General features: G+C 48.3%; 1 protein-coding gene across 1 annotated transcript; it reads left to right on the forward strand.

Moving 5' to 3' along the window:
- The first annotated feature begins 20,139 nt into the window (after positions 1 to 20,139).
- On the forward strand, positions 20,140 to 21,750 carry LOC136406548 (uncharacterized). The gene has a single exon (XM_066386558.1). It carries the CDS (start codon positions 20,140 to 20,142, stop codon positions 21,748 to 21,750), a length of 1,611 nt encoding a protein of 536 aa, XP_066242655.1.
- Positions 21,751 to 23,136: the final 1,386 nt, after the last annotated feature.

Consider the following 23,136-nt stretch of genomic DNA (forward strand, 5'->3'; position numbering starts at 1 on the left):
ATCCTGACTGGGATCCACCCGGCAACCCTCTTCTGGGGCAGATGCTCAAATCAACTGAGCTATCCTCAGTGCCTGAGGCCAATGCTCAGACCAACCAAGCACCTGGGGCCACACTTGAACCAACTGAGTCACTGGCTGCAGAAAGAGAAGAGGGAGAGAAGCAGGAGAGGGAGGGGGACAGAAGCAGATGGTCGCTTCTCATGTGCCCTGACCAGGAATCAAATCTGGGACATCCATATACCAGGTGACACTCTCTCCACTGAGCTTACTGGCCAAGGCAATGATGTTATTTTATCTTTGTATTTCCAACCAATTACATGGACCAATAACAAGAATGATGGTTGGCACTTAGAGAACATTTGTTACTGACTGCACATATAAGCAAAGATTCTCTCTTGGGCCTGCAGAAGCTATCCTTCCAGTCTCTTCCATCTCGTCTGACACCCCTAATCCAAGCCCATCCTCTCTCCCCTGGTCTCTTACAATAGACTCCTCATGGACATGCCTTCTTCCACGCCTGCCGGTGCGACCTATTCCTACACAGAAGCTACAGCGAGCTTTTAAAACGTAGATCAGATCATCCCTCTGTTTAAAACCATTGGATGACTCGCTGCGGCCCTGGGGATTAAGAGCCACGTCTGCCTGGGGAGACAGAGCCCTGCGGGATGGGCCCAGCCTGCTCACTCTCCGGCTCCAGCCGCATCGGCCGTTTTCAAGTCCCCAACTCACTGGCTCCGTGTGCCTCAGGCCTTCCCAGGGCACTTCCCTCTTCCTAGAACCCCCCACCCCAGTCCTCTTTAATCCTCAGCGTCCATCTCAAACATCACCTTTGCGGGTGAGCCTTTGCTATCTCCCAGAGGAGGTCTGGATACCCGGCATGTGTTTGCTTGGCTCCCTAGTATTTTTATACCTTGTGCACATTTCCTTTGATAAGTAATTGCTCATTTATATTTGAAACGCTTGGTTTCTATTACACCATAAGCTCCCTCTATGAGAGCAGTGACAATGACTGTCTCGTTGAAGCTGTGTTCCTGGCACCGAGCAGAGAGCCCAGCACAGAGGGCGTATGGCGGTAAGACATCATGAAAGTGCATGGGAATCAATCGAGGCATGTTGCATCCGATGGAAGTGGACCCCTGTCCATGGCACCCTCATTAGGTTAGGTGAATAGGAAAGGAGGCGTCAGAAAGCAGCAGGGGTGACCAAGAGCCTGAGCATGCTGTCCAGCCCAGGTGCCTGGAGAAGGGAAGAGGGCAGCTGTGAAGCCCAGGCCAAGGGACAAGTGAGGAACAAGCAGGAGGCTGCTCAGGAGTGGGAGGCAGTGTCTGGGGTAGGACAGACAGAGACTGGAACACTTTCCAGGGGCTGGTTCTGAGCTCTCTTCTCATTGTTCTCAGACCCGTGCATGTCGACAGCTTGCTTCTCCGCTCCCTGTGACCCTGGATCTATAACACATCCAAAAGCTACTTAAGCCTTCTTTTTTTGCCCCTTCTTTCAGTGGTTTAAATGCCCTTGGATGGCATAGCAATCAAATACAAGCCCGTGCTTGAGAGTCTCACAGAAGCTTATCGTATACAAATAACAATGTTTAAAAAATGGGGAGAATCAGATTGCCTGCCTCAGAGAGCAGTCGTGCAGATAATGCAGGACAGTCCGTACACAGGCTGAGCACGTGCTGAGCGCTCAGTAAGGAGCACCACTATGTCAATTTAAGAAACTTCCAAACCTGTAAGGATGTTTTGAGTTGATTTGAGCCAACTTCCAGGAAGTGCTCTAGAAAATGGGGGTTTAACCACTTACTTTATACATTAGAATCAAAGGGAAGAGGTAAGGGAGTTACATAAAATTGATGATAGATTAGGGAGTCAGGAGAAAGTAAAGAGGGAAAATCGCTGGGATTTGATAAAAAGTAAAAATGGTATACAGTATACTGAAATTTCTTTTACATAGGCAGGAATAAGATAGTTAATAGTTAACAATTCACATGATACCAGTAACAATGAGGGGATTTGTTGGTTCCTGCTCTGGTGGGATGCCCGCCCTGTGAGGGGCAGGAAAAGAAGATGACCCCCACATTTCAAAGGCATGTCATCAAGTATGTTATTCTAGATGCCAAAGACTACAGACAGTCTAGATTAAGGTAAGCATGATCTTTGTTAGAGAAAACTACCTCCCTAGGACAGGACTATGCCCCATGAACTGCTTTGAGTTAGGACGTTTGAATTTCCGACCATCCTGTGTGGTTACTGCAGGTCTCTGAGTCTGCAAGGCCACCATGCAGGCTTCCTCTGAGCCTGTCGGGTTCAGCATGTGGCCCGCTTCTCTGTCCACAGCTGTTATGACATGACAGCCAGCCTGTGGGGGCAATCCTGGCCCACAGACACTGGGGTGATATAGAGTGCATGTTGGGATCCAAACTTTATATCCTTATTGGTGTGTGAGGGGGCCCTCGGGGTCCTTGTGCAGACTATTTCCCTTGGCTCCCCTGTTCTAGCATGATAACCAGACAGGGCTGGAGGATTTTGTGGAAACGGGATGGCCTTGCTCCCTGACAGAATTGTCAGCTTCCAGCATCCAGAAAAAAAGTGCCTCGGGGAAGATTCCCAGGCTTCCTTTTAGGTTCTGGAGGGACACATTAACAAAACATGGGGCGCAGAGGGATGCATCTTTGATCTCTGTTCCATCCATTCTTTCACAATCACAGACCCGGGACCTCCCGCCAATTTCTGATCTTTTGTTCCAAGTCAATTCCATGAACACTCATAAGTTGCTTTGAAGATTAAAGCACCACATCACTGCATCACAACGATACCACTATTATTTTAATAAGTGGAGCCTACACATGTCTTCTTGACATATGAGCTGTTCAAAATATTTGTGTTTTTTTTTTTTTTTCTCTTACTTCAGCTGCATGGGAAAAGAATTTGAGTCGTCTCTCGCGTACATGCTTTGCATCCACCATGATGTGGAACGAATCTAGTTTTCATAAAAACATTTTCCTTTTCTCCAACAAAAGAATGAATGTTTCCCTTGGGGATAACTCTCTGTTTAGCCAAAAATCAAGTAATTACTTTTAGAGATATGTATTTCTTGTTAATGTCTAATGTATTGGGGTGCTCACAAATGCCAGTAAAATGTACTGTAACATTCATGCAGCCAACAGAGTTCAGTACACACTGGGGAGAGAGATGTAGGTGAGCATAACAATGGACACACAAATGAATACGAGAATGAATGCTATGTAAAGAGGGGAGAGAGAATCAAGGATCCTATTCTCTCGGTCCACCGCCACGTGGGTGTTCTGTACGTAGGCTCCAAAGGGCCTTTGCAAGGCGCTTCTCTGGAAAGTAGATTTGCCGTGTCATGGTGCATTGCTTTGGCCAGCTTTGCTGACCTCTCTGTGAGTGTTCCCATGTTTTCTCTTGCTCAGCTCTCTTGGCAGCTCTCGACAAGGCTGAGGGTCTGGTCATAGCACTGATGGCACAGGCTGGGCAGGGAATAAGGAATGCTTTGAGAAGGGGTTGATGAGTGGCCTCTAGCTGTCACTTGGGAACACAGAGTGGGCTCATATGTGCCTGGGAGCATCTCTCACATCTCCCACAGGCTTTGTCATTTTGTTTCCCCTCCAAGCCTGAGCAAGACATTCGGTTTAGCCTGGTTTCACCTCTCAGCTATGGTGAGGGGGGTCCACAGTATGGTCCGATGGTGTCTATGCCTCAGAGAAGGCGCTATGTCATAAAGTTGGGTGTGCCCATTGGGAGAGGAAGTCCGCTTTGCTGGCAGCCAGGGCCTCTCCTCTGTCATAGGCTGAAGTCTCGGGGTTCTGGCTGGGACTGTTTCCTCTGGCTCTCTGGGTTAGACGGGGCTCTGACTGAGCGCCAGCCACTGCCCTTGAACCCCAGAAACCCCACTAAGCGCTAACCCCACTGCAGCCCTCCCCTCAAGTCCCAAAACCCACTTCCTGTTTCCTCTCTGGGATCTGTCACGCACTGCCCTGTGACATCTCTGGCACTGTTCAATCTCTACTGTAATTAAACTTCATGTATGCCTTGCTCTCTGGACTACTTAGTACAGAGCAGAGAAGAAAGGATCTATCTGGTCAGACCCACCTGCAGGGAGGGATTCCAGTCTCAGGACGTCAGCCCAGAGCTGGCGCCAATGCCACGTTAGCCAGCACTCCATGGGGCTTGGCTTCTCTGGCATGTGGAAGACTAGACATCCCCTGGACTAGTTTAACACCCCCAAAGCAAGACCATGTTCCAGCCACTCACTCCGACACCTGCTCGGGAGCTCATCTCTGCTGGTAGGAACAGAAATGAATGTGTTCAAGGGTCTTGACTCTCTCAGAAACACAAATAGTCTCTGCTTGTCACAAGGGTGTTCCCCTCTCCCTACCACCACCCTGCACCTGCACTGTGGGCCAATGGAGAAAACTGAGGCCTTTATTCAGGATGTGGGCATCTGTGGGCTCCATCTGACTCAGGGCATTTCCTGGAGCAGCTCCAGTGAGTGACAGAAACGGCCTTCCCCAGAACGGAAAGAATGCTTTAGTTTATGGATGATTTCCAGAAAGTGCCAACTTCACTTCGGGCACAGCTTCCCCTTCCCTGTGATCCTCACTGAGTCTACGCGTGGCTCTCCTCTCTCCGGCCTGCCCCTCAGGCCTGGCATTCTGGGCAGCTGCAGCTGATGGCATTCACTCTGCCTCCTCTCCGCCAAACATGTGGGAGCTGGGCGTCGTTTTCTCAGGGCGTGTCCAGCTCCATGCAGACAGCTTTGCTGGCAGTTTTGAACATGGGACAGGAAGTCCCTACCAATCCCAGGTGTGGCCAATATCAGTCTGTCTCCTGGTCCCCAGAGGCCGCAGCCTGGGAGCCTGGGAACACAGCTCCTCCTCCTCCAGGTAGCAGGCTCTGTCCGGGCTGGGGCAGCCAGGGACATGGATGCCCAGCCATGTATAATTGATGACATAATAAGAGGTCTCTGGCTGTGGAGGAAATATGATAGGACATAAATCACCCTGCCAGGGTGAGAATGAAATTGAGATCCAAAGTTTAAAAATAAGGACTGTACTTCTGCTCATTAAATCATCATCAGATGAAGGATTCTTCTTGATCACAGAACCTCTGGCTGAGGAGCCAAGCAGCCCTTTTGCTCAGAAGATAGCTATTTGTGAGGTTCCTCTGTGAGCCGGACACGCCACTGCTGAGTCCTACCTACTGAATCTCCCCAACAAGCTGATGGACAGCCCTCAACAGAGAAATTAGAAAACTGAGACTCTGAGAATTAAGAAATTAGACAGATCAGGCAGTGGCAAAATGGATAGAGTGTCGGACTGGGATGCAGAGGACCCAGGTTCGAGACCCCGAGGTCGCCAGCTTGAGCGCGGGCTCATCTGGTTTGAGCAAAGCTCACCAGCTTGAGCCCAAGGTTGCTGGCTTGAGCAAGGGGACACTTACTCTTCTGTAGCCCCCGGTCAAGGCACATGTGAGAAAGCAATCAATGAACAACTAAGGTGCCACAATGAAGAATTGATGCTTCTCATCTCTCCCTTCCTGTCTGTCTGTCCCTGTCTGTCCCTCTCTCTGTCTCTCTCCCTGTTTCTGTCACAAAAAATTAAAAAAAAAGAAAAAAGAAAGAAATTAGTCTGAGGGCAAACAGTGAGCAATAACGTGCATGGAATTCTAATCAGGACCTTAGATACCCCCCCCCCCCCGCCCCATCTAGGATTGCACAGCGGGAATGAGACAGGGAGGACGGGGCCCACGTGCTGAGACACACGGGAGGGCAGAAGGTGAGCCATCCCCCCTCAGCTCTGAGCATCTGAGCCCGGCCCAGCCTGGCCTGTCTTGAGGGCTCAGTGACCCCAGCATGGATTGTCTGAGCAGCAAGATCCTGCCCTCCCTGGGAGTGATGGAGTCAGGCGGCCAGGCAAAGAAGGAAGGCGAAAGAAAGTTCTCAGCTTCACAGAAGCTGACAAAGGCCCATGTTGTGGAGATGAGAGAGAGAAATAAGTCCCTAGGATGTGACTTCAGTAGGATCATGCTGAAAGTCCCTATGCATTCAAAAAGAAGTTTTCCAGTTTGATCCAAATATTTTTTTCTGTTCCTAACCCTGCTCAGGGGGTCATGCCTAGTTCCCAGTCTCAGGAGCAGCTGGAGAGGACAGCAGGGGTGTGGGGCAGCTAGTGCATTAGACTTGCTTGCAGGTTTACTGGCTATAAGTACTTTGTTTAATTAGTGAGTGATCACGTGGCAGCGGCACGTGTGTGTGGCCTGTACAAGGCTCTGAGTGCTTGCACTCAAGAAAGGTGGGGGATTGCAATTGCATGAATTGCTTGCCCGCCATTGTGAGGAGCCATTCTGCTGTTTGTTTGCCTGAGAGGTGGTTTCCCCTGCCTGTGTGCTTGTGTGCCGTTGTGAGACTTTATTCAACAAAATGGCCCCAATGCTTTCTGGCTCCACAGTTTTTCTAAAGTCTGCCTGAATCCAATGTGAACCTGCCTGGCCTCAACCACCAGGACTACACCTGGTGTAGTGGGCAGGCTCAGAGCAGATGGGTATGGAGCTGCCAACAACCTTGAAGGGTGGGGTGGAGGAGTGGTCACTGTTCTCCAGTGTATGGTTTCCCATGGCAGTTCTTTTAGGGGCCATAATCTGGGTGTTTTTTACAGCCCTGCTATAAAAGAGGAAACCAAGAGCTCTGTGCAAGAGATGGCCCTAGGTTGAAAGCTCCAGGATGAGTGTGGACCAAGAAACAACGACACTGGAACTGTCACTGGAGAAAGAGCTGCAGAGCCAAGAATTGCAAATCAGACTGTGGGCCCCAAAACCAGCAACGGTGTAAACTAGAACAAGCACTGGAGAGAGAGGCCGACCAGGTTCGAGAGTTGTATTGTGAGGTGCAGGCTGAACACCAATGGCACCTGGAACTGGAGTGGTTTCTGGAAAAGGAATTGCAGGTTCACAAGTTGCAGTTTGCCCTGGAAGCTCAACGTTGGCAGCGACAGCTGTTGGAGAAACAACTGTGGGTTCAGGAGCTCGAGAGTCAGCTTCAAGCCGAGAACCGGCAGCCACAGGAGCCAAAGAGAGTGGAAGAGAGAGCTGCATTCCTGCCAGTGGACTGGCTCTGAGTCAGCGGGAGCAGGCGTTTCCAACTCCTCTTCTGAGAGGGAGGCTCGAGCTGCAACTGCCACCTGCAGACTCAGAGTCCAACCAGTGGTCACCAAGAAGGTAAAATCCCAGCAGCAAAGAGTCCCTTAGAGGCAAACCGCAGCCTCCTCCACTCCTCCACAGCTAGTGGAGCGCTCTGTGGTCCAGCCCTACACCCAGGCAGAGCTGATGGAGTTGGGGGTGCAATTCAGGCAGAAACCCATGGAGCTGCTGGCAGCCTGGCTACTGAGGTTGTGGGACATAGGGGTGGATGGGATCGTGCTCTTCAGAACAGAGATGGAGAAATTGGCCACCATTACCACACACTCCTCCTTGAGGCAGGGTCTTCAGAACTGCCATGACAACCCAGTAAGCCATACCCTATTAGAGTGGGTGATGGCTGCCATTCGTACGGTCTGGCAGAATGCTGGGGACTTGCTGGGGGCAGTGAGTCTGTGGCAGAGCTATAGTGAACTGTTTCTGGTCCTTTGGGAGCTAGGTATGAAGAATGCTGTTTAAATCCAGGGTCCCATGGACTAGACAAGGAAGTGTTTATGGCTGGGATGTGGGATCTTGTCCTCTGCAGTGCCCCATCAGCCCTTTTTGGGTCACTAGTGGCTATCCTGGGCCCCTATGTGGGACAGCCCATCAACATGGTTACACAGATGGTAGCAGATTTGGAGGAGCTGGAGGTAGCACGGAATCACAAAGCTGTGAGGGCTGCTGCCCGTGCTGCCCCTCTGACTAGCAAGAGGAACGGGCCTGTGAAAGTTACCCAAACACAGATGTGGGTAGATTTAATCATGGCTGGGGCAGATAGGGAGAAATTAGATGGCAAGCCTAATAAAGTTTTGTTGGAGATTTGGTGGCAGCTTGAGTCAGAGCAGAGATTCCAGCTGCTGAAAAAGCAGGGGAAGCGGGTGGCCCAGCATCTGCCAGGAAAATGGCTGGTGTTCAGGTTACAGGATCCCCAAGATTTGTTATCCCAGTTTGACTAGGGGGAAGGGTGAGGGACCCATCCGACAGGGACAGATGGGCGCCAGAGGCCCCCTGGGAAATTGGCAATCTGCTGGTCCCCTTCTAATGTGCAGCAGGTGTTGACATAGAAGGTAATAGGTGCCTTTTTTTTTTTTTTTTTAGAAGCAGCAGCTAAGAGAACTGTTAAGGTGACCCAGATCTTGACTGTGTTTGACCCTGATAGGCCTTGTGAGCTTGTTGAGGGGTTTGGATGGGGCTTGTGGCAACGGGCACACACTATGGGAAGGTGCTGAATTCTGTTAATAAAGAGCTGTGTGGCTAGTGCCTGTAATAGACCTTTCCCTTGGGGATTTGCACAGAGAGCTGGGCTATCCTGACGAGATCGGGCGTGTTCAGGGTGGTATGGCCGTAGACGCAAAGAGCTGGGCTATCCTGTACTGACTCTTGGACTGCGACCGGAGAAGGGCACTGACTGCCTTGACGAATGGACACGTTGCTCATGAACAGTACTGTGAGAGACCTTGGGGCCCCTGTGGAGACCCTCCTGCACTGGTTCTCATCCAGTTGCAGAGGTGCACCAAGGGCAATTTTTTGTTTCAATGGACACAGCCCTGGACTGTACAGGCCCCCACCTATGATGGGTGGCCTTGTTGGCACTGTGGGGTAGGGGGCTAGAAGTGGACCTCCAGTTAACTCCCTGGGCAACCAGCTCCTGGCCGCCTAAGGTAGAAGTGTATTATCCCTTGATGCTCAGAAAGACAGCGTTATGAAGAGCACCTTTGTAATTTCTCTATGGCCCATAATGACTTCTCCCATCTTGCTGCACATTGAACCAGCAGACCCTGGTGTGCAGACGTAATGCTGGTGGCCAAGGCCAGGCAGGTTCCCATTTGATTCAGGCAGATGGTAGAGAAACTGCAGAGCCAGAAAGCATTGGGCCATACTTGTTTATTGGAGGCTCGTAAGGATAGGTGAGCAAATAAACATAAGAGAAAGAGCTAATAAACAAAGGAAAACCTGCTATTCACAGTAAGAGCAAGGGAGCAAGAAAAACCACACCTCACGGTGGCAGGAGAGCAATCTGGGAGAATCTCCACCAGGGGGAAGCACCCATAGCCTTATATAGGCTCTGCACACCTGCCTCTGCCACGTGCTTATGCACTAATCAAGCAAAGTGCTTGCAGCTGGTAAACCTGCAAGCAAGCCTAACACAGCTGCTCCACAGCATGCCAATAAGGTTTGGTATGCCTGCCCGGGGCGGCCTCTGGTACCTGCTGCTGTGCTGTCTGCAGACAGAACTCTGGCCTGGATTCTGCCAGATGGGAAAATTTTGCCTCTCTTGGTGCTGCTGACCACTCTATTATTTTGCCCATATCTGTGTTTTTTAATTCTGTTGCTGCAGTCTGTACTCTTGTTTCTGTAATGTACCTCACTCCTCGCACAGAGACCATTGCGGAAGAGATCTGTCGCATAGATAGTGAGGCGAGCAGCCCTAAGGGGGTGAATGTGGGGCAGCTGTGTTAGGCTTGCTCATGGGGTTGCCAGCTGCAAGCCCTTTGGCTGATCAGCATGTCAGCACGTGGCAGCACCCTGTGTGTATGGCCCATATAAGGCTGTGGGTGCTTATGCTCAGGGGGATTGCAGATGTGTGGATTGCTGGTCAGCCACTGAGGGGCCATTTTGTTTGCCTGAGAGGTGTTTTCCTTGCCTGTGTGCTTGTCCACCATTGTGAGACTTTATTAAACAGAATGGCCCTAATGCTCTTCGGCTCTGCAGTTTCTCTATCGTCTGCTCGAAACCAGTGTGGACCCGCCTGGCATTTCAAAGAGAAAGGCCTGATGCGACACCTGGCCAGTATCTGGGCCTGGACGTTTCTGCAGGGGCCATTGCTGGAAGCTGTGGGAAAGGGAAAGCTGACAGGCAGTGTCAGGACTCCCGCTGAAAGGAGACGGGGTGGACAGGCCAAGCTGTGCTCCTGCCCCAGCCGCTGCTCCGCTGGAAGACACCGTGCTTTCCCCTGCCGGCGGGAGCAGGGCCTGTCTGCAGCAGGCAGAGGCCGGGACTAGGACCCTCAGGCGCCGAGCACCTTCTCAGTGCCAAGCCTGGGTGACAGGCTGTGGGGGAGACAAAACACGCAACATGGGACAGTGGCAGCCTCTTTAAAAGGGACATCGAGTTGCTAACAACAATTATACCCAGATAGAAGGAGTTTAGATGACTTTTTCTCTTCCTTGTTTTTCTCCTTTGTTGTCATAGCCTCATTTTCTAAATTTTCTACAATGGACACTATATTAGGAAAAAATAAACTACTATTTTATTTATTTTTTTTAATTTTTATTCATTTTAATGGGGTGACATCAAATCAGGGTACATATGTTCAAGAAAACATGTCCAGGTTATCTTGTCAATCAGTTATGTTGCATACCCATCACCCAAAGTCAGATTGTCCTCCATCACCTTCTATTTTTCTTTGTGCCCCTCCCCTTCCCCTTTCTCCTCTCCCTCCCTCCCCCCCAGTAACCACCACACTCTTGTCTATGTCTCTTAGTCTCGTTTTTATGTCTCACCTACGTATGGAATAATGCAGTTCTTGTTTTTTTCTGATTTACTTATTTCACTCCATATAATGTTATCAAGATCCCACCATTTTGTTGTAAATGATCCGATGTCATCATTTCTTATGGCTGAGTAGTATTCCATAGTATATATTACCACATCTTCTTTATCCAGTCATCTACTAAAGGGCTTTTTGGTTGTTTCCATGTCTTGGCCACTGTGAACAATGCTGCAATGAACATGGGGCTGCATGTGTCTTTACGTATCAATGTCTCTGAGTTTTGGGGGTATATACCCAGTAGAGGGATTGCTGGGTCATAAGGTAGTTCTATTTTCAGTTTTTTGAGGAACCACCATACTTTCTTCCATAATGGTTGTACTACTTTACATTCCCACCAACAGTGGATGAGGATTTCTTTTTCTCCACAGCCTCTCCAACATTTGCTATTACCTGTCTTGTTGATAATAGCTAATCTAACAGGCGTGAGGTGGTATCTCATCGTAGTTTTGATTTGCATTTCTCTAATAACTAATGAAGATGAGCATCTTTTCATATATTTGTTGGCCATTTGTATTTCCTCCTGGGAGAAGTGTCTGTTCATGTCCTCTTCCCATTTTTTTATTGGATTGTTTGTTTGTTGTTGAGTTTTATGAGTTCTTTGTATATTTTGGATATTAGCCCCTTATCTGAGCTGTTGTTTGAAAATATCATTTCCCATTTAGTTGGCTGTCTGTTTTGTTGTCAGTTTCTCTTGCTGAGCAAAAGCTTCTTAGTCTGATGTAGTCCCATTCATTTATTTTTGCCTTCACCTCCCTTGGCTTTGGAGTTAAATTCATAAAATGCTCTTTAAAACCCAGGTCCATGAGTTTAGAACCTCTGTCTTCTTCTATGTTGACACCTGTTGTGAAAGACAACATTGACACTTAGGAAATGAGTAAGCATCGAAGCTGGTATGTGACGGAGTTCTGAGGGTGCTTCCAGAGGTTTGAGACGGGGACACAGTGCTGGCTCTGGTCACTGGAAGGGCCTCCTGGTATGAGGGCACCTTCCTCCTTTATTGCCCACACCACTCTTTTCCTCATCTCATTAAAGATATATTTCTAACAAGATTTAATTTTTCCTATTTGATTATTTTAATCACAATGTATAATAATGTGTTTTGATTAGATGTGGACTAATATTAAAAAATAACTAGCCTGACCAGGCGGTGGCGCAGTGAATAGAGCCTCGGACTGGGACTCAGAGGACACAGTTTCGAAACTCCGAGGTTGCCGGCTTGAGCGCAGGCTCATCTAGTTTGAGCAAAGCTCACCAGCTTGAGCCCAAGGTCTCTGGCTTGAGCAAGGGGTCACTTGCTCTGCTGTAGCCCCCTGGTGAAGGCACATATGAGAAAGCAATTAGTAAACAACTAAGGAGAATAAGGAGCCACAATGAAGAACTGATGCTTCTCATCTTTCTCTCTTCCTGTGTGTCTGTCCCTGTCTGTCACTCTCTGTTTCTCTCTCTGTCTCTGTCACAAAACAAACAAACAAAAAACTCACAAAACAAAACAAAAAAACCCTATATCTGCAAGAAATAACTTTTAAATTTCCATATTTATACATATTTCTGTGGCAAAGAAGTATGCTGGATGGTCATTGAAAGATTTTTTTATCATCAAAATATATTTTTTGGAACAAAATTCTTTGTGGGAGAGGAATGGAAATGCAATTCAAAGGTACTAAGTTTCCAGCTAAAGAAGAGAACACTGAGTTGTTTCTTTAATGACTGATAGTAGACATGAAAACACTGCAGTGTTTACCTTCTATTATATATATTTTAAAAAGTGATCAAATCATTTTATTTTAAAATGGCAAAATTTCAATTATGCTAGAATTTATATCTTTTGCAACCATTTGAACTTATAAAAAGAAAAAAAAATTAGATGTCAACTTAAAAATGTGCAAGTTTTTCCAAAGTCTTTTCAGGTGTAGGTTAGTTAGCCAGGAAGATTGGGAGACAATGGTTCCTTCACAGAACTCCTGGTCACTGGATCTGAAGTCCTAAAGAACAGAAACCCATCACTGCCATGCTATCTTACAAAGAACTCCTCCCAGGATTTTACATCAAATTGACACCTAGTTTTGCATAGTCTTCAACTGACACATTGTCTGTGCTCTTCCAAAACAAGACAAACCCCTCAGATCTGCCTTTTCCCCAGCTTTTTTATCTTTTTCTGCTTTTTGGGATTCTGGCAGTCTGAGCTGGGGTGAGGGCATTAGCTGGGCTCAACTATCTACAAAGGAAAAATATATGTATATGTATGTCACTGAATATAACATATGCCCATTTATGGACAGAGACAAGTGCTTGGCTGGCCCCTTTAGAAATATTTATTATATAGCTAATTGTAAAGACCATGTATATATTTGAACATAGGCAAAATATACATGACATAAAAGATAAAGTAATTTTATAGTTACGAAAAATGCAAAAGCTTTATTATCATCTTGATTCATTTAAAAAGAATTGTGGCAGAGTTTCTGCTTTTTTTAGGAAATTGGTGGGCTGGTGACACAGCTGTGTGGAGTGTGACATTAGGTCAGGGCCCGATGACTGCCCACCTCCTGCTTGTGTTTCCAGGAAAGTGGACAGTGGTTTGTGGAAAAGAAGTCTGGAAACTCTGGTTTCCCATTGATCCCCACACTTCACTCCTGGGTTCTATCAAGGGGAGGAGCGGCAAGGAGCCTGAGGGACAGGGCGTCGGAAGGAGGCTGCCTGCTGCCCCTTCTACAGGGCTGATGTTTGTTTTGTGAGCACTGCAATGGCTGCTTGTGGGATGGTCCCCACTTACCTGGGCATGTGACCCAGCTGAGTGTGGACTGGGCATTGCAGGCCAGTCAGGGGACACATAGCCAGGTAAACACCGTGTACACACAGGACTGTGGGAGGCAGCTGTTTGTCCATGCGTTGCAAATGCACTGAAACTCGCCCTGCAATGCAAACCTTTCACATTCTGAATCCTCCTCTGTAATGCCGGTGGCTGATACCAGGCAGGTTCCCATTGGATTCGAGCAGATGGTAGAAAAACTGCAGAGCCAGAAAGTGTCGGGCCATACCTGTTTATTGGAAGCTCGAAAAGACAGGTGAGCAAATAAACAACAAAATGGAAAGAGCTAATAAACAAAGGAAAATCTGCTATTCCCAGTAAGGGCAAGGGAGCAAGGAGAACCACACCTCACGGTGGTGGGAGAGCAATCTGAGAGAATCACCACCTGGGGGGCACCCACAGCCTTATATAGGCTCTGCCACGTGCCTCTGCCATGTGCTCATGCACTAATCAGGCAAAGTGCCTGCAGCTGGTAAACCCTCGAGCAAGCCTATCACAGCTGCCCCACACCAGGATTTTTGCATATTATATGTAGTTAGCCTTCTGCCTTCTCCTCATGGAGCTAAGATAACTTTCAAGGCACTATATTTCTTCCTTGGAGAAGAGTCACAAAGCCCCCTGGGTCACTGTGGATTGACCCAGGATGGATGACCTGTGGATTGGATCAAACGGTTCTATCTCCTGGGACATTGGCCTAGGATACAGCAGTTTGCACCTATGGTATTATAGACAGGCCCCAAACCACCAGGAGATGGAAAACCAAACCTTAAAAGGAACTTTGGTTTGGCTCTGTTGCTCTGCATAATGCTTTGGTGAGGTTTCCAAGTGCTGTCAACTGAAATCTCTCAAGGAACAGATACCACAAATCATGTTGAATTATTATAACCTGGGACATTTATCCTAAGTTGGATGTAAACCTGGTGATTTGGCCAAGTTTTTTCTGTAAAACCACTATGCTTCATGGGGGCGGAGCAAAGACTTAATATGTTGTTTACAGTAAAAGTTCAAGGTCTGGGACAGGCTCTTGGCTCTGCTGGAACCTGAAGCTAGCCGGGATTCTGGGCCTCAGAAGGAAACTTCTGCATAGAAGTAGGGGTCACTGTACCTCTTCGGAACTGGTATTCACTCTCTGAAGACTCTTCTGCGGCTGCTGCTTGAAAATGCTCTGGAAACCTCAGGGAACATTTCCCCAATGCATCACAATTTTGGAAGTGAAAGAAGCCAGTCAAATAGGCCTCAGTATTTTCCTTGGCCTGTGTGGATGGCTGAGACAATAGTGTGCCATGGCCGCAGTCCACGCGTGTTCAGTCATAACAAGGAGATTTTTCTTTGCCTGTGCGGTGGAGGCGGAAGGCCAGTGTGTGCAGAGGTGAGCACACGGGGATATGCTAAGCGCACAGGCCAGGCCTATGTGTTCTAAGTGCTTTTCCCCAAGATTCTCTCGTCCTTGGTCCAAGTCCTAATGAGGAACATCCAAATAGCACCTGGGTTGTTTGACCAGTGCTAGAGGCAGAAGTCACCTAACCTTGGAGTACCTTTCAGGCTGAAAATCGGAACGGCCACGGGCGCACACCTGAGGACACACCGGGATGGGGGGCCGTTGCCTCTGCTGGGAGGCTGTGGCTGTGCCCTTTGTGGCCCTCACACCCGGTCAAAGAACAGCCAGCGGCAGCTGTGTTCAGACTCGTCTTGTTTTCACAGAGCCCACCTTTGGCTGGTTTCATTTGGCCCCACTCAGGAAACCCAAACATAGCCATTGCTTATAGAGAGAAAAACAGTTATGCTTAAAGATAGTGCATTATAATTAAAGCAAATTCTCACATGCTTCTCATTTTATCCTTAAGACAGTATGCAAAGAAGGCAGGGCATTCCTGTCTTCCTTTTCACAGGTGGAATCCTTGTGTTACAGGTGACAGGGTTTTTTTTGTCTGAAGTCACACACCAATAAGTGGCTGAACTGGTATTAGATTCAGTAGGATTCTTGTATGGGTTCAGATAAATGGGAAGGTTATTACTAAGAGGTAAAACTGGAGAGAAATGGGGGTCCTTTGGAGTCTTTTAGAACACACTAGAATAGGATAGCTTAGGTGCTTCTAAGAAGGTCTAGAAAGATGACATATCAAGACTTCATGAATCCTAATTCTAAAATTCCAAGTCAAACATTTAATAAGGTGGCATATTTCACACACACACACACACACACACACACACACGCGCGCGCGCACACACACACACACACACACACACACACACAACAAAAAACGAATAAGAAAAAAAAAGAAAAACATCAGGCCCTGGCCAGTTAGCTCGGTTGGCTAGAATATCATCCCAATAAGCAAAGATTGCAGGTTCAATCCCCATTCTGGGCACATACAAGAATCAACCAATGAATGCACAAATGGGTGAAGTAACAAATTGATGTTTTGCTCTCTGTCTCTTTCTAAAAATCAATAAATAAAAGTTAAAATTAAAAAATAATTTTGTTGTGTTGGAACAGTGAGAAACAGACGTCTTGCCACACAATCAATTAGCCATATTAGGGAGCCATGAATGCCGGCACGTGACCGCATGGAGACCTAAGTCATTCAAATCAATGTGGTGCTAACTACAGTCTGAGATTCGCTTATAAAGGCAGAATTACATACTGATTAAGGAATGAGGAGAAGAGAAAACATAGCAATAGAACAAAGCAGTGAAATAATCTTTCTTACAATGTTTGTCTATAGGGCTAATTCTGGGAGAAACATTCTGAGAACACCTGCAACCTTGCAAAGCCAGCCCAGAGCCACAGTCTGGGGAACCAGCCTCAAGGCCAGGAATAGGGAGTCTTTTAGAAAAGTAAGTTCTGCTAAAAGTCTCTTTGTTTTAGAGAAAGTAAGTTCTGCCAAAAATTATTCATCTGAAGAGCCTTTCTTTTCTATATTTCAATTTTAGCTGTGGTTGCCAACTTAAAAAGCTAATGAGTAGGAGTTTATTACATCAGTTAGAAATGCATTTCCTACCAGTTACAAATTTGGTGTGGGGTTATATGGTACTGTCATTTTTGAAAGGATTTCATTTTCTGTGCATATGTTCTATTGCAGTGTCACATTTCTAGTAACAACAATTTTATTGTAATATTTGGAATTTCTGATAAGACTTTACTGGTAGAGGTGTAGTGTACCAACTTTTGTAACATTCAAAAACACTGTATCATCTGAAGGCTTATTAAATTGAAAATAGAACCTGTAGAAATCTCAGAACTTTAGACTTGCTTATTATGTCATCTGTATTGATCACAAATGTATATAGTACCTGAAAGAGAAAAAAAAGAAAGAGAGAGAAAGAAAGAAAGTACAAAAGAAAGAAAGAAAGAGAGAGACAGAGAGAGGGAGGGAGGAAGGAAGGAAGGAAGGAAGGAAGGAAGGAAGGAAGGAAGGAAGGAAGGAAGGAAGGAAAGAAGAAAGAAAACCAAACAATTGTTTCTGTCCTTCTACTCTTGTATGTGTGGGAAGTTACTGTTGTCCAGCTGGGGGGCTGGAGAGAACTCAGAGCACAGAGACCCCAGTGGCGATGGTCGGGGGAGAAGCTGGGCTGATATGCCACTTGATGTACAGCAGGGATGGTCAAGCATGATCAGAAAGGATGCAGTTTCAGGCCTGCATACTGAATGTCCTTTCTTGAGCTCAGGTGTGTGCACTTGTCCGGGGTTTTTGAAAGTATGCAGCAACAAATGCAAAACACCAGTGACCCCCCTCCCCACCCCCCCGCCGTGTGCCGAAGCAGGTCCATTCTACTGTGACTGGCATCCCAGACTGGCATCATTCACAGCAGGGTCTGGAGTACCTGGGAAAGATTTCCTGCAGGAGGTCTGAGAGAGGCCTGTGAAACTGGGAGCTTTCGAGAAGGGTTTACGACAGTGATAACTGCACGCTATGCAGCAAGCAGAGGTACCTTTTACAATAAGTACTAAAATAAAGCAAATATAAACTAAAGAGAGAAGAAATGGAAGGAGAAAGAGTAACACACTTGATACATCTAGTGACTGCTATGAGGGAAAGGTCACAAATTAGGCACTGAAATTTCTGGGAAAATACAATCAGTGACATTAGGCCAGTGTCTATAAGATAGAGGTTGATAATGGCTCAGGACAAGCACAACGATTTGGACAGACAGTGAGAGAGAAGCAGCCCTAGGAAGCTTGCGAGGAGGGCCACCGACAGCCTCATTTGCCGAGAACCAGGGGCCTTCTGAGAACAGAGACACCTGTTTCTCTGTGACAAAACCACAAAAGTCCAGGGCAAACCAGGATAGGCTGGTCACCATCCCATTATGGCATGAAGCAGTCTCTCCATCCAGCAGGTAACGGCTTCAGCACTCACTTTTTTTTTTTTTTTTTTTGTATTTTTCTGAAACTGGAAACGGGGAGAGACAGTCAGACAGACTCCTGCATGCGCCCGACCGGGATCCAACCAGCACGCCCACCAGGGGGCCACGCTCTGCCCACCAGGGGGCAATGCTCTGCCCCTCCGGGGGGTTGCTCTGCTGTGACCAGAGCCACTCTAGCGCCTGGGGCAGAGGCCAAGGAGCCATCCGCAGCGCCCGGGCCATCTTTTGCTCCAGTGGAGCCTTGGCTGCGAGAGGGGAAGAGAGAGACAGAGAGGAAGGAGAGGGGGAGGGGTGGAGAAGCAGATGGGCGCTTCTCCTATGTGCCCTGGCTGGGAATCGAACCCGGGACCCCTGCACGCCAGGCCTACGCTCTACCACTGAGCCAACCGGCCAGGGCCAGCACTCACTTTTGTTCCAACCCACAGCTGCAGATGCTGACAGATTCCTCAGGTGCTGACCTTGGGGCTCTGGCAAACAGAAGTAAGGGCAGTATAGGCAGAGAGGAGAGCTGGTGCATTAGAATAGGAAAAAAGGGAATATATTTCAGAAAAGGTTAAGCCCTATGAAAGTGTGGTGGGAAGCACCATTTGTGAACCGTTGATATAGACCACAGAGTTTGGGGGACCACAGAGTGGGAAACCACGGAAAAGCTTGTCTTTTAATAGAGAGTTCATCAAAATTGGAAGTCTAGAGAATAAGGGGAGATTTATTAGCCATTCCCAGGTAAGACGAGCATTTCCTGGTGACCATTTGAATGTGAGGAGCAAGCAAGACAGGACAGTTTGAAGATGACTCTGAAGTGTGCACCTAATTGATGAGCTGGATGGTAAAACCATGATCTGAGATATGGAATACAAGCAAAGGTATCATTTTAAGGAGGAATTAAAGGCAGTGTTAGGTGGGAGAGGGGAGAGATAAGGTGAGGCATCCACCAGGTTCAATCTGAACACGCTGGGTGTAAGGTAGTGGTGTCCAGAGAAATATTCAAGAGGGGCTAAAACAAACGTGGAATGCCAGGCTGGTGCTCTAGACCAGGGGGTCAGCCCTGCAGAGAGGGTAATTAGCATCATGGCAATGGTCGGGCTTTTGAAGAATGACATTTACAGCGAGAAAAGGACCATGAAATGTTGGGGAATGTTGTGGAACTTAAAAGGTGTTCTAAGTCTTAACCCTAAGTGCCTGTGAAAGTGATTTTATTTGAGAATAGGATCTTTGCAGATGTAACCAAGTTCAGATGAGGTCTTCCTGGATGAGGGTGGGCCCTAAATCCAACAATTGATGTCTTGATAAGAGAAAGAGGAGGGAGACTTGGACACAGACACAGAGAAGAAGGCCATGTGCTGATGGAGGTACCGATGGGGTGCCCTTGGATGTAGGATTTTTAGCCACTGGAACTGTGAGAGAATAAGTTCCTGCTGTGTTAAGCCACCCTGGCTGAAGCACTTTGTTAGGGCAGCCGCAGGAAACTAGCATGGGGACAGCGATGTTTCTGGGTGAGGTGGAGAGCCGTGGAAGGAAGAGGAGAAGGGAGGGTGGCCGGTCCGTGGAGCAGAGAGTTGGTGTGTTTGGCCAGCAGGTCTCGCTGTGCAAGGTGGGAGTGTGACCAGGCTCCTCTGAATTGGAGATCCGAATAGATTGAGGATGTTGTGAAAGTTAGTTAATGCAGACTACGCTATCAAAAAGCTTTGGAAGAAAAAAATAAGTTCCTTTTAATTTGGGAAGGGAAAATATCCCCCTCAAAAACACTGGGACCATTTGAACATTTCAGGGAACTTCCTAGACTAAAACACCTCTTCAAATAAAAATAATTGAGACAAGATGGCCCTACATTTAATTTTCAAAGTGTTGTCGAGTTATCCAGTACTTACACGTGAAGTTGATATGATGTTTCACGTCTCATCTTCCTGTCTGTCCTATGCTTCCATTCACAGGCTTCTCCATGGAAACTTCTCAGAGCCTTCAAATGTGGGCTGTGTGGAAGACCTCCGCGTGTCCTTCTTTGTGTAAAATGCGGTCCTGTCATATCCCCTGCTGGCCTTCCTTTCAGAAAGCATTTTCTTCCTGTCAACCAAGTCAGAAACATTACACAACTTGAGCATAACTACCCCTGTCAAAGTCCAGACCCAGAGAGACCATTGGCAGAAATGGCCTCATCTGATGTGTGTCCTGCATCACTTCTGCAAACTCCACCTCTAGGTTTTTCCATGTCACCAGTCATGTACCACCCATCACCACCCATCACTACCCATCACCCTATCACCCCATCACCCCATCACCCCTATCACCATCACCCCATCACCACCCATCACCCCCATCACCCCATCACCATCCATCACCCCCATCACCACCCATCACCCCCATCACCCCATCACCCCCCATTACCCACATCACCCCCATCACCACCCATCACCCCCATCACCCCATCACCACCCATCACCCCATCACCCCATCACCCCATCACCCCCCATTACCCCATCACCCCATCACCACCCATCACCACCCATCACCCCATCACCCCATCACCACCCATCACCCCATCACCCCATCACCCCCCATTACCCACATCACCCCCATCACCACCCATCACCCCCATCACCCCATCACCACCCATCACCCCCATCACCCCATCACCACCCATCACCCCTATCACCCCCATCACCCCCATTACCACCCATCACCCCATCACCAACCATCACCCCATCACCACCCATCACCCCATCACCCCCATCACCACCCATCACCCCCCATTACCCCATCACCCCATCACCCCCATCACCCCCATCATCCCCATTACCCCCATCACCCCCATCATCCCCATCACCACCCATCACCACCCATCACCCCATCACCACCAATCACCCCATCACCCCCATCACCCCATCATCACCCATCACCCCCATCACCCCCATCATCCCCATTACCACCCATCACCCCCATCACCCCCATCACCACCCATCACCCCCATCACCCCATCACCTCCATCACCACCCATTACCCCCATCACCCCCATCACCACCCATCACCCCCCATTACCCCCATCACCCCCATCATCCCCATCACCCCATCATCAACCATCACCCCATCGCCAGCCATCACCCCATCACCCCCATCACCACCCATCACCCCCCATTACCCCATCACCCCATCACCCCCATCACCCCCATCACCCCATTACCCCCATCACCCCCATCATCCCCATCACCACCCATCACCCCATCACCCCCATCACCTCATCACCCCCCATCACCCCCATCACCCTCCATTACCCCCATTACCCCATCACCCCCATCACCACACATCACCCCCATCACCCCATTACCACCCATCACCCCCATCACCCCCATCACCCCCCATTACCCCCATCACCCTCATCACCACCCATCACCACCCATCACCCCATCATCCCCATCACCACCCATCACCCCATCATCCCCATCACCACCCATTACTCCATCACTCTCATCACTACCCATCACCTCCTATCACCCTCAATACCACCTATCACCCCCATCACCTCCTATTATCACCCATTACCACCCATCACCCCCTATCACTGCCCATCACCCTTTATCACCACCCATCACCCCTATCACCCCTATCCCCCCATCATCCTCATCACCCCATCATCCCCCATCACCCCCTATCACCCCTATCACCCCCATCACCCCCCATCACCCCATCACCTCTATCACCCCCATCACCCTCATCACCTCCCATCACCCCCATCACCACCTATCACCACCTATTGTGTTCTCAGTCCTCATGCTGCTGAAACTATGACATGCTTTAGTGGCAGGAACAAAAAAACCTTAAGGAGCAAGAGATGAGGGTGGGGGATGAAGGTGTTATATTCAGTGGGACACTTGAATTCATGTTAACACAATAAGTAAATTTTTTTAAAAAGTGAGAGAGCCACTAATGATGAAGAGCTGGCAGGTAAGGGGCACAATCTCACTAGGATGTAGGGTGAACCCCAGCCTCTCCAAAGACTAAACTACTGTAGGGGAAGAATGTTTATAGAGAACAGAACCTGAGACACTGAAGTGGTCACTTTTTAACAATTTTTTTATTGATTTAAATTTACTGTGTTTATGTAAATTCAAGTGTCCCACCAAATACATCCCCCCACCCCATGTCCCTCTCCCCCCTTCTCTCCAGGATTTGCTTTCCTGCCCTCTATACTGTTGTGTTATATATATATATATATATATATAATTTTACCAATCTCTTTCCCTTCTCTGATCCCATCCTCTCATCCCCTTTCCCTCTGTCCACTTTTCCTCTGGTCCCTTTGATCCCACCTCTGCCTCTATTCTGTTCCTCAGTTCACATTGTTCATTGGATTTCTCAAATGAGTGAGGTCATATGATATTTTTCTTTCTCTGCCTGGCTTATTTCACTTAACATAATAGTTTCCAGGTCCATCCATGTTGTTGCAAAAGGTAAGATTTCCTTCTTTTTCATGGCCCCATAGAATTCCATTGTGTATATGTACCACTGTTTTGTTTTTTTTTCTTTTTTTCTTTTTTTTCTTTTATTTTTTTTCTGAAGCTGGAAACGGGGACAGTCAGACAGACTCCCGCATGCGCCCGACCGGGATCCACCCGGCACGCCCACCAGGGGGCAACGCTCTGCCCACCAGGGGGCAATGCTCTGCCCCTCCAAGGCGTCGCTCTGTTGTGACCAGAGCCACTCCAGCGCCTGGGGCAGAGGCCAAGGAGCCATCCCCAGCGCCGGGCCATCTTTGCTCCAATGGAGCCTTGGCTGCGGGAGGGGAAGAGAGAGACAGAGAGGAAGGAGAGGGGGAGGGGTGGAGAAGCAGATAGGCGCCTCTCCTGTGTGCCCTGGCCGGGAATCGAACCTGGGACTTCTGTATGCCAGGCCAACGCTCTACCACTGAGCCAACCGGCCAGGGCCTGTACCACTGTTTTTAATCCACTTGTCCACTGACGGACACTTGGGCTGTTTCCAGATCTTGGCTATTGTAAACAATGCTCCCATAACATAGGGGTGCATTTCTTCTTTTGAATCAGTGATTTTGGTGTTCTTAGGATATATTCCTAAAAGCAGGATGGCTGGGTCAAAACGCAATTTCATTTTTAATTTTTTGAGGAATCTCCATACTGTTTTCCAAAGTGGCTGCATCAGTCTGCATTCCCACCAGCAGTGCAGGAGGGTTCCCTGTTCTCCACATCCTTGCCAGCACTTATTCT

This window comes from Saccopteryx leptura, chromosome 5 (genome assembly GCF_036850995.1).
Source record: "Saccopteryx leptura isolate mSacLep1 chromosome 5, mSacLep1_pri_phased_curated, whole genome shotgun sequence".
In the NCBI taxonomy this organism is placed as follows: Eukaryota; Metazoa; Chordata; class Mammalia; order Chiroptera; family Emballonuridae; genus Saccopteryx; species Saccopteryx leptura.

Bases quoted from the DNA above. Each gene is read 5' to 3' on its own strand.
- LOC136406548 (XM_066386558.1), top strand. From the start codon at position 20,140: ATGTACCACCCATCACCACCCATCACTACCCATCACCCTATCACCCCA.